The sequence below is a fragment of the Nicotiana attenuata genome, unplaced genomic scaffold (assembly GCF_001879085.1).
Source record: "Nicotiana attenuata strain UT unplaced genomic scaffold, NIATTr2, whole genome shotgun sequence".
Classification (NCBI taxonomy): domain Eukaryota; kingdom Viridiplantae; phylum Streptophyta; class Magnoliopsida; order Solanales; family Solanaceae; genus Nicotiana; species Nicotiana attenuata.
In genome coordinates this window covers 24464-35849 of record NW_017675870.1, presented here as the reverse complement: position 1 = coordinate 35849, position 11386 = coordinate 24464, and the positions used below count along the sequence as shown (strand labels likewise).

At 36.5% G+C, this 11386-nt stretch overlaps 1 protein-coding gene across 2 annotated transcripts; it reads left to right on the top strand.

The window, feature by feature from the left end:
* Positions 1-419: 419 nt before the first annotated feature.
* LOC109220536 (ATP-dependent 6-phosphofructokinase 4, chloroplastic) lies at positions 420-10376 on the top strand. 2 transcript variants are annotated; one of them, XM_019384999.1, is made up of 14 exons: positions 420-880; positions 1555-1601; positions 1901-1940; positions 2033-2095; positions 2170-2307; positions 3072-3230; positions 3358-3411; positions 3507-3575; positions 6079-6208; positions 6315-6355; positions 7859-8083; positions 8669-8717; positions 9157-9289; positions 10042-10162. In XM_019384999.1, exons 1-14 carry the CDS (start codon positions 590-592, stop codon positions 10067-10069), a joined length of 1467 nt encoding a protein of 488 aa, XP_019240544.1. In that variant the 5' UTR covers positions 420-589; the 3' UTR covers positions 10070-10162. The 2 variants fall into 2 exon arrangements, with proteins under 2 accessions (XP_019240544.1, XP_019240543.1); XM_019384998.1 differs by having other exon boundaries at positions 421-880; positions 9157-9311; positions 10042-10376.
* Positions 10377-11386: the final 1010 nt, after the last annotated feature.

Genomic DNA, 11386 nt, shown 5'->3' with positions numbered 1-11386 from the left:
ATAACGATAATTTTTTTTCTTCAAATATTCATCTATTATGCATAAAATAAAAATACTTCTTATACTGCCAAAGGTTCGGATTGACCATCAAAGAATGTGGTGCAGTGAATGAGACTGCTCTTCCCTTAATCAGAGGTCTCGGGTTCGAGCCCTGGGTATGGAAAAATCCTTGGTAGGGAGTGCTCCCCCCGAAAGGGGCCCTACACGGTGCGAATCCAGATATAGTCGGGCTCCAATGCGGGTACGGACACCGGGTGGGAAACCAAAAACGCACCGGATACAGTCGGGTCCAATGCGGATACGGACATGGGGTGGGAAACCAAAAAAAAAAAAAAAAAAGGTTCGGATTGAGTCTTGAGAACGAGTTGTTTAGGAAACACTTACTTTAAAATGAATTTTTCTCGTCGGGAAAAAATTGAAAAAGAAAAACAAAACATTTTTTGAAAAAAAGGTACTTTGCTCTATAGTCATAGCCGCGGCTCTGGAATCGCTGATCCAGTCAACCACGGCAGTTTCCCACATTTGATTGCATTGTTGGCTGCTTCGATTTCCTTTCTCTTCCTTATTCACGTCCCCAAAAGTAGCAGCCATGGAACTCTCTTTGTCCATTGCTTCTTCACTTCGTTTTCCTCAAACTGATTCTATTCCACTCCATTATTGCTCACTACCTGGATCCTTACACGCTTTTTCAAACTCAAATTTGGCGTCAAAATCTGTTTCTCTACGGAGACCGTTGATTTGGCGGCAACCTCGTTTAGTTAGACTCAGAGCTGAAAGTGTAACCCCTACCGAGAGCAATGGCAGTGTTGATAAATATGGCGATGACGATTTTATCGTAGAGGATGTTCCTCACTTAACCGATTTTCTCCCTGATTTACCGGTAATTCCCAATCGCGATAGGATAATTTTGCGATATGACGTTATTACTTGCTTAATTGGAGATTTCAATAACTGGCTTTTGTTATCGATATTCGATGGAAATGTTCAAGTGTTAAATATTACCTACAAAGCTTTTTATATGGAGATAAAGAAAACACAACAAAAAGGTCTGATAAATACTTACCAAATTGTATTTGAATGGACTTTTCTGTATTTCAATTTTGATTTATTTATCTTTACGGAACTGCTGACTTTGAAATTCAAAGTTTGAATTTTAAGTTTAAATACATGTTTCACTAGGAAATATACTTCTTTTGGCGTTCTTTGGCAGTGTGCTATATGTAAATGGCAAGTACTTGTGATGGTATAATGTTACTCTCAGACTCAGTTGCGAAGTTCTCGGGATATATCAATATGATTTATCCATCTGCCTATCTCAGTTATCTAGTGATATGTATGTCACTAAGTAAAATTATCCGTCTATCTTTTCGTGGTTGAAATTGTTGCCAGCCATTTCTAGTGTCTACCTCATCTATGAGAACTATTATGCTTGTAGAGGTTATGCTTAAACAATTGTAAGAAGTGATAACAAGATGAGTATTTTGACGAGTTACACCAAACAACTAGGATTAGAATTGTCTTGGTTATTTCTAATCCACCATTTCTTGATTTCAGTCATATCCAAATCCATTGAAAAGGAGCCAAGCTTATGCTATTGTCAAGTAAGTTCTATATTTCTGTTAAACTTAGAAAATCTTCAGTATTCTGTGGTGCCTTTATTTTTGTGAGATTATTAAAAGAGCAGCCCGGTGCACAAAGCATCTTGCATTCGGAAGAAGGGCCGCACCCCAAGGGGTGTGACGTGGATAGCCTACCCTAATGCAAGCATTAGTGGCTACTTTCACGGCTCGAACCCATAAGCTATAGGTCACACAGAGACAACTTTACCGTTGCTCCAAGGCTCCCCTTCCTTTGTGAGATTATTCCTGGTTAAAATTCTAGATGGTTTATCTTGACACAGGGAAACTTTTGTTAATCCAGAAGATGTGGTGGCAAAAGATGTATGTGGCCTTTTTATCTGTCCAGTTGCTGTTTCCTTTATACCTATTATGCCTACTTTAGTTTAACTACCATCATGCGTGCTTGGTTTTAGATCATTGTTCAGAAGGACAGCCCCAGAGGAGTACATTTTCGGCGCGCAGGACCTCGAGAAAAGGTCTGACTTCGAATGCTAACCTAGAATACGGGTGTTCTCAAATAACTTCGTTCTAAAGATAATTTTGGTTTTAGGTTTTCTTTACACCAGAAGAAGTCCGTGCTTGTATTGTGACATGTGGTGGTTTATGCCCAGGAATCAATACAGTGATTCGTGAAATTGTATGTGGCTTAAAGAATATGTATGGAGTTGATGATGTAATTGGAATTCAGGTTAGTATAACAGGAACACAACTCTTGGGTTTTTATTCAAGTATACAATGGTTTCTCTTTTGGTCATTCCTTTCCAAAGAAAAAAGAAAAAAACAAAGATAAAGATTGAATAATACTGATTCTCCTCTTTAAAACTCTTCGTTGAATGAAATCGATTCCTCTTTGGTTTCTATTGGTCAGGAACAGCCAACTGATATCTGCTGCTGGTTGTTAGTACTACATCGCTAATGCCAAATCTGGTTAAAGACTGTGAATCAAGTACTACGCTTTTTACCAAACTTATGCTTGTCAAATCACATTTTACCTTGGGCAGTTTATGGGCTAATCAATAAACTAATAAAAGGATATTTATCTTTGAAATAAATTTACACCAGCGCAAGAGGGACACGCCGAAAAAGATATGAAGTGCTAGGAAATGGTCAAAAGTAGTGAAATAGGATGATCACCATGACTCTAACCTTGATAAGTTAGCCAAAGAGAAACAATTAATTTGATGTTATGGATGGGTAGAGTTTGTTCTCCTTTAGTGTGCTGGTCCAGTTTATTTCTCTTTTCTTCTGCCTCTTTCGCTCATGGTGATTATGTAGGAAATGTTAAATCTTCATTTGGTATTCTGAAATTTTATTAAACTTAATAAGTTTGATGTAAAATTTGTAAATCTTATTAGATGACCATCAGAGATCCTACAGTCAATATCTTGTATTTCTACATGTATGTAGTGGTTACTGCACCTAGAGGCTGTAATACAATTTTAATATTTGCAGGGAGGTTACAGAGGGTTCTACTCAAAAAATACCCTGAACTTGACTACAAAAGTTGTCACTGATATTCACAAACGCGGTGGCACCTTTCTTCAAACCTCTAGAGGAGGTCATGATACTAAAAAGATTGTTGACAACATTCAAGACCGTGGAATAAATCAGGTTTTTTGTTTACTTTCCTCCAAACAAAAAAAAAAAATAGACCTCTATTTTACCATCTGTAGCGTCTAACCAGGAAGTTTAGTTCAATCTTACAGTGGTTAGTTGCTTTCTTGTTTTTGACTTCTAGGTATACATCATTGGAGGGGATGGAACTCAAAAAGGGGCTGCTGCAATCTACAAGGTGTTTGTACTATGATATTTTCTCTTTCTCAATTAGTTCCTGATTATTGAACTATTACTTTAAAAATTATATGATTCATTTATATTTTTTCCAAGGAAGTTGAAAAGCGTGGTATTAAAGTAGCTGTTGCTGGGATTCCCAAGACAATTGATAATGATATCGCGGTAAGTGACGCCAACTAAAATGCAATGTTTTATCTTGCACAATTGCTGTTAAAAAGATTTAATATTCTGATGAAGACTTAAATTGTGCTGCTTGTTGCCTCAGGGTTATCAGTTTTTCTTATAATTTCAAGTCATTACATTTGACGCCAATACGCCATCCATTGAAGAAAGAAGGAAAAACATAAAGTAGTAAATGTTCGCTCAACTACTTATACCCTATGTGAATTGGAGCTTAGTTTCTGTTCAACATTGAATGACTTATTCATTCAGCTTGATGCATCTACAGTTCTTTTTATTTTCCCTTTTGTTTTACCTCTTTGTTTGTCCAAGAACGAATGAAATCAAAGGAAATTCGCTGGGTAATATATAGTAGAAGCTGAAGTTGATATATCTGAAGAGAACTTCCAGTAATTTTTGTTGACATGCATCTAAGATATTCTTTCAATGAGTGCAAGTTTCTAAATTTCTCTCTCGTGGAAGTTAATTTAATTTAACCAAGCAGCATAAACAGAACACGACTGACTACATTGATAATCAAGTTTTCTTCAGCAAATTATTTTCTGAAAAATGTTAGGAAAATAAAGAGAGCACGAAAAAAGATGTACATATTTCTCAGCTGCCTCTGCAAGGTTTTTCCCTCGTTTAACATGAGAACAAGAAAGTCTACAAGGTCCTTTATGTTGTTTATTGCTAAAATGTTTTCCTTTCTCTTTTTTTGATGTGGTGGATGGTTTGGTGAATTAGCAGATGTGCATTCTGTGAAAAGAATTTCAAAGAAAAATGTTACCATTTAAGCGACAGTGTGAGTGAAAAAGTTTGAAAATAAGAAGTTACTAAGCACAGTTAATTTACATTCTCTCTTACCCCACTTGATGAGCAAACTTCTGAATTTACATGAAATATGACTATTTTTGTATTGCGTAAATTATGTTATCAGGATCTAATCTATTTAAAGCTTCCTAAAGCGGTTTCTTACTAATTTTCCTTTAAGTAGATGGTAGTCCCATGGTCTGCATGAAGAGGTAGTTACTTTTCCTAATTAAAGATTTAGGTGCATTTCAATTTGGTACATGTTAAAAGATAAATCCTAGACAGGCCTTTTTATAACGCTTCGACACTATGATGTCTCATTTGTTTTTATTAAGATTAAAACGTCTGAATTTGAATACGCATCGGAATATTAAGATGTTTGTTAAGATTAAGATGTCTGAACTCTGAATCTGCATACATATATGAATATTAAGATGCTATATTAAGATCTGAATACTAAATAATTAAGACTGTTTATTTTCTCAATATCTGAATGTATAAAACTTGCCTTTATTTGAAAATTAATTAATACAAAATTCAAATCAAATACCAATTAATCTAATGATATTCCAATAAAATATTCTTTGCTTTTTAATACGGCATGTGGTTTTGTTCGCCTCAGGTATTGTATTCCGTGTTGCTATTATTGGATACTGTTTTCCTTCCTTGCTTCCCTCTTTTTCTTCTTGCCCTTCCTGAGCTGAGGGTCTATTGGAAACAGCCTCTCTACCTGCATTAGGTAGGGGTAAGGTCTGCGTACAGACTACCCTCCCCAGACCCCATATGTTGGGATCAAACTGGGTTTGTTGTTGTTGTTGTTGTTGTTGTATATTCCAATAAAATATTTTAAAAAAATTATGGTGGTGATGGCTAACGGTGGTGGTTGTGGGTGCTGACTAGAGGTGGTGTTGGTGTTGGCTGATGGTGGTGGTTGTGGGTAGTAGCTAGTAGTGATGATGGCTGACAGATGGTAAATGGTGGTGGTTGACGGTGGTAGTTGGTGGTGGTGGATGGTAATTATGGTGGATGATAGTGATAACTAATGATGGTGGTAATTGATAACATTGATTGGCGCTATAGTGATGGCATAAAGGTGGTGATTGTCGATAGTGATTGGTGGTTGTTGTGATGATGATGGCTGGTGGTGATGTTTGTAAATGGTGGCTAGTGGTGGTGAGTGCTGACTGTGGTGATTGGAGACGGAGGTGGTTGTGGTTGAGGATGGTGGTTGTGGGTGGTAGATGGGGGTGGTGGTAGTTGATAATGACGGTGAGCGGCAGCGGTGGTAGTTGACAATGGTAGGTGGCGGTGGCAGTTCGCAGATGAGTAATGATAAAATGTCATCTTTGCATAAATCCTGGATAGCATCTTTATGATATTAAGATGTGGTAGGTCTTAATCTTTCTGATCTATTCAGACGTATTACGTGGTTGGTAAATAAAAAAACAAACGCAGTTAATGAGTGAGATCTGAATAATGTAGATTCAAACCAAAAAATAAACGCCCTTAATAACTAAGATCTGAATGATTAAAATTCAGACCTTAAGTGTAACAAATGATGCCTGAATTCACCACAGGACACTCTTAAACATATCAAATGACCATGATTTTCCATATTGACCTCTCATATGAAACTTCTCTTATGCATTCAGCACGATTGTGTCCAATTTGTCATCCTTACAATTTCGTGCAGGTGATAGACAAATCTTTTGGCTTTGATACTGCTGTTGAGGAAGCTCAGAGGGCCATTAATGCTGCACATGTAGAGGCAGAAAGCATGGAGAATGGAGTTGGTATAGTAAAGCTTATGGGAAGATACAGCGGTAACTATAGCTTGGTTGATGTATTAGGCGATCTTCTTTTTACCCACATTTCTTTCCATTTTGAACTCTATGTATTTCTGTAATTTCTCCTCTTTCTGTTCTGCAGGATTCATTGCAATGCTTGCAACTTTGGGTAACCGTGATGTGGTAAGACCTTGCAATGGAGGTTTAATATTTTGATTTTTCAAATTCCATAGGCGTGTGAGAGCTGATATCGCGTGTCTGCAAAAGACTAAGTGGACATGGGAAAACATTAGAAAGATTAACAGTAGACTTAATAAATTGGGGCACTATGAATAGATAATATAGGAAGGTTGAATACATATACAGCCCCTTAAACTAGTCGAAAAATTTCATATAGACACCTCAACTATAGCTATAACCTATTAGCCACTGAGTGTACGTGCAAAAGGTGTCAATAGACACATTGCTGAAATGGCACAACATGTGATTTACACTTCTTCTTGAAGCGTCAGATGATTTCAAATTATGCTGATGTAGGCTCAATGACACGTGTAAATACCAGAAAAAGCACAACTTTCATTTTTCTTTTTTCTTCTCCCCCTTCTCTCTCATCGTTGTATATCCTCCATCAGTGCTTCCATTGCCGGAAAGCCCTTAACTCACTACAAAATTTTACTATGCAAAAAAAAGTGTAAAGTTAGTATAGCTGTTTGATCTTTTCAGTTTACAGAGAGCAAGAAGTGTTTGCACCTTCTGGAATGACATATGCTTCGTCCTTTCATAGAACATTGGGATTGAAGCAATGTATATTGCAGCCTGGTTGTCACATATCAATTGCACAGTGCATCTCCCCCACAACTTAATTCTCTGAGAAGCTGCTTTAGCCATATAAGCTCACATGTAGCCAAAACTATTGCTCGGCGTTTTGCCTCTACAGAATTGAAGCATTAATTGTCTTTATTCCCTAAATTTTCTGATCCTTTAGAAAAATAAAGAACTAGGAAGAAAAACTTCCTTTCTGAGAAGGGGCTTGATACCCTAGCTCTGATATCATTTACAGAAAGAAGAAGGAAAGATTTGGGAATGAATTGTTTGGTTATTTGTTCAAGCATGTAGATAAAATAGCGTTTACAAGTAATCCAAAAACAAGAAAAGATAGTAATTCCTATGGCTAATTACACAATTGCAGGGACTCTAAACCTTTCCCATATTCATAAGGTACGAATTCTAGCCATCTTTACAATTTCCTAATAGTTGACATTCTTAACTTCATGGTAATCAAACTAGGATAGAGATGCCTTTCCTGCGACTTTACTGGAAAACCAACTTGTCTATTTCTATTGGAAGAGGAGGGGAGCTTGTTCAATGTTACTGTAGCCCAAGGGCAAATTTAGAGCGTACTTCGGCAGAATAAGAAATTTGATAATGTTTGCAGAGACTTGAACCAGCAGCAACATTGTGGATCAAATAATAAACATCTGTATCATGACCAATGATATCTATCTTTTGTCAGTTTGCCCATGTTCACAATATAAGCTATGCAGTTCACAGAGATTTTCATTAAACTGAAATCTAAGGGTGACCTAATTATCTAAGAAAAAATGGAATTTAAGGTGAAATTTGTGTGTGATTCTCAGTTTACATTGCACTTGACTGCATCTCTTTAATAATGATTAATTGTATCAGGACTGTTGCTTGATCCCAGAGTCCCCATTTTTCTTAGAAGGTCCAGGCGGGCTCTATGAATATGTGGAACAGCGGCTTAAAGAGAATGGGCATGTGTTAATTGTATTGGCAGAAGGTGCTGGGCAGGAATATGTTGCTCAAAATATGCAAGCATTTCAAGAGAAAGATGCATCAGGAAACAGGCTACTCTTAGATGTCGGTCTTTGGTTAACACAACATATTAAGGTACAATCCAAATGTCTTCCTCCATATCAGTCTGAGAGGTCAACTAATACCTTGGATCTTGGTGTTTGTCTTTATATTATTTTACTTGGTTTTATCCTTTCTGAACTTGGATTTGTGAGATGGTCCAAGCATTTCGTATTGCTTGGCTTTTAAGATGACCAGCCCAATTGCAGCGCATACTTTGCATCCAGCTTAATGTTGACCAATTCATGCCTTGTAAACGCCATTAACAGATTCCGTTTTATATATATTGTTGTCAGGATGTATGATTTAAAACCTGAAACAGTTCTATTAATTTATATATTTCCTTGATTCCCCACTCTCACAATAGAGCCTTTGTTCTGATTCAGTGATTGTCTTGTGCTGCCTGTTACTGAATGACTGGCCCAATTGATTTTACATTTGCGATCGAGTTGAATATTGAACTGTCCATTCCTTGGAAAAAATATATGGTGAAATTGTCTCTTCATCTGATATTACCTTATGTGGGGGACCCTGTGATTAGAGATGTGAAAACACTTTATTTAATGTGTTTTCCTTTCTTGACTACTTAATCTTCAGATGACATTTTTGTTTCATTTACAGGATCATTTCACAAATGTCCGGAAGATGACAATAAATATGAAATACATAGGTACGTAACCTGCTTCTTTGGATCTTGTCTCAGAGGGGCATATGATGTATGCTGGTTAAGTATTTTATGGTGTTATGCGTCCCCTATTTGCTAATTGTCAAAGTGTTAGTTCATCCAATATCTCGAAGTTATAATGTTAGTTCTACTTTGCATGGATTTAAGAATAGGTTGAAACTATGTAGTACATACAGTAAAAAAGCAAGGCCAAACCTAAGTGTTAGAGGAACTCTTTGATGACTTTGAGAAGTCAAGGAATAAGAGTACGCCCCATGTAACTACTTTGTAGTTTCATTAATATGTTTGTGCAAACAATTTGTTATTGCATTATATCTTTATAAAGTCTAAAAGCTATATGATTCCATAAATTCATTAATGTCGATCAGTTATTATGTCACTGGTTTTTATTCATCTTCTGTTATGGACTCATTGTTATCCACAGACCCTACTTACATGATTCGAGCGATTCCAAGCAACGCATCAGATAACATCTACTGTACACTTCTTGCACAAAGTGCTGTCCATGGAGCGATGGCTGGATTCACAGGCTTCACGGTTGGACCTGTAAACAGCAGGCATGCTTATATTCCAATTGATGTAAGCCTATTTGTGCATGTATTAAATTCTTGAATATAAGTTAAATGATTGGAGTAGAATGGATAAAGAGGATTCGTATATGGCTGACACCAACTAATTTAGGATGGAGATGTACTTGATTGATTGAAGTTAATTGATATACTTTGTCCTGCTGGAAAAGCATGCTGTTAGGCAACATATATAATTATTCTGCTTCAACTAGGAAATTTGATATCCAATATGTTTGCCTTCCATGGATTCTTCTCACTTAATAATCAATACTTCTAACTTAGCTCATATTACTTGTCAATCAAAACCACTGAAGCTTTTCCACTAACTTAATGAGGTGTATATTTCGAGCCCCATAAGCCCCGACGGATTCAATAAATATATCAATTTATCTCTCCATTTTCTGTGAGAAGGGGATAGGGAGCATAATTTCCTTCCCTATTGGAGAACTTTTTCCTTTTGGCTTCGCCCCCTATACGGTAGGCAGGTGATTTATCATCCTTTACGTAGAAGTTCTGACAAATTTAGCTTCGGTTGTTTGTGGAATTAAACAGGTACTTTGAAGCTTGTGTGCCAGATCATTTACAATTGAGTTTCCTTGTGGACATTTAAAAGTTGTTATTCCAATATAAACTTTTAAAATACTTTTCATACTTTGTGAGGTTTGCCAGTGTAAAGTTTTTCTCTGATAAACTGTTTCCCCATGAAGATCTAATGTTGATGCCCTGATGTTCGATTGCAGCGTGTTACTGAGACTACAAACACTGTGAACTTGACAGGCAGAATGTGGGCACGCCTTCTTGCCTCTACTAATCAACCAAGTTTCATTCAAGACTCTCAGGATGTGAGAGAAAGAGTTGATAAACAGACTATTGATGCAATTCACAATATGATCATTAACTCTACATAGATTATTTTAGATTTCTAAACATTTTATTTCCAAACCCATACACGAAGCTTGTACTAGGTATTGATTTCAAGCCTTATTTGTTGGGAGCTGTTGTTGTGCACTTCTGAAGAGGAAAGTGATTAACTATTTTTATATATGTCAAAATATCTATTGGATAGTTATCTCCACACAGCCAATACCTTTTGTCTTTTTCGTTTTGTCTTCTCTTTTTTTCCCTTTTATCGGTCGGTAAATATTTTTCAATGCGGAGGAGCACTTCTGAGAAAATTAGTGTCTGCTTTATGTCACTTACAACCTCAATACTTCCTACGCTGGAATCAATGAGTGCGTCTCATATGAGGTGCTTTCAGTCCCTCATTTTCCTTAAAAAAAAATTTCTTTAAAAATATGAAGTCATTCTGTGAAATCTCGATGAACAGAATTGAGGCATTGTAGTACTGGTTGTTTTCATTATACTTACTTCTAGACCTGTATCTTGCAGGGGCGGAGCTAGAGTTCTGGCTATGAGTTCGGTAGAACCCAACTATAAAAACTCTGTATTTATTAAGAAATTCACTCAACATGTATAAATAATTTATCCAAAACCTAATAAGTTATCTTATTTAGATTTCATAAACTCATAAACACGTGGTATGCCCAATTTAGATTGCAGTGTTATGTTTATGATTGGAGAAGAATGAAGCATGAAGCAGCGCTATATTTGGACTGCATGTGTCTTCTGCTTTCTGCTTTGCAGAGGGAACTCTTTCAAGTGTTTGATTCTGCAGATTTTTAGTTACAATTAATGAATTTACATCTGTAAACTATAGGATACTATGAAGTAACTCTAGCTATATTTACAATGTGATAAATATTTATTCTAAAAATATCTTCAGATAAACAGATTTGCAGCCTGCAGGCAGGTCTCACTGGGCCTTGCTAAAAGTGATGGACCTTTTTGTATGCTTCCCTAGATATCCGAAAAATGGTTGCGAATGATGTAATATTTTTTGTTTGTGTTTTGACAGAATTTATGGTGATTGATGATATAACAACAGATGCATTGGCCCATGTAAGGGATGTTGAGACAACAGCGTGGATCCCCACTCTTGCAAGTAGAAGATTATTGTATGGTTAATTTCTAGTAGTTGTTTTGTCTAATTAATTATTGTCTTGATAGCCTCAGACAACTTGTAAA

What these genes read in the sequence shown, in the direction of transcription:
- LOC109220536 (XM_019384998.1), top strand. Translation starts at nt 590, where the DNA reads ATGGAACTCTCTTTGTCCATTGCTTCTTCACTTCGTTTTCCTCAAACT. An exon ending in CAATTGATAATGATATCGCG is followed by an intron (nt 3,576 to 6,078) that starts GTAAGTGACGCC and finishes AATTTCGTGCAG; the next exon opens with GTGATAGACAAATCTTTTGG. An exon ending in ATGCTTATATTCCAATTGAT is followed by an intron (nt 9,312 to 10,041) that starts GTAAGCCTATTT and finishes GTTCGATTGCAG; the next exon opens with CGTGTTACTGAGACTACAAA.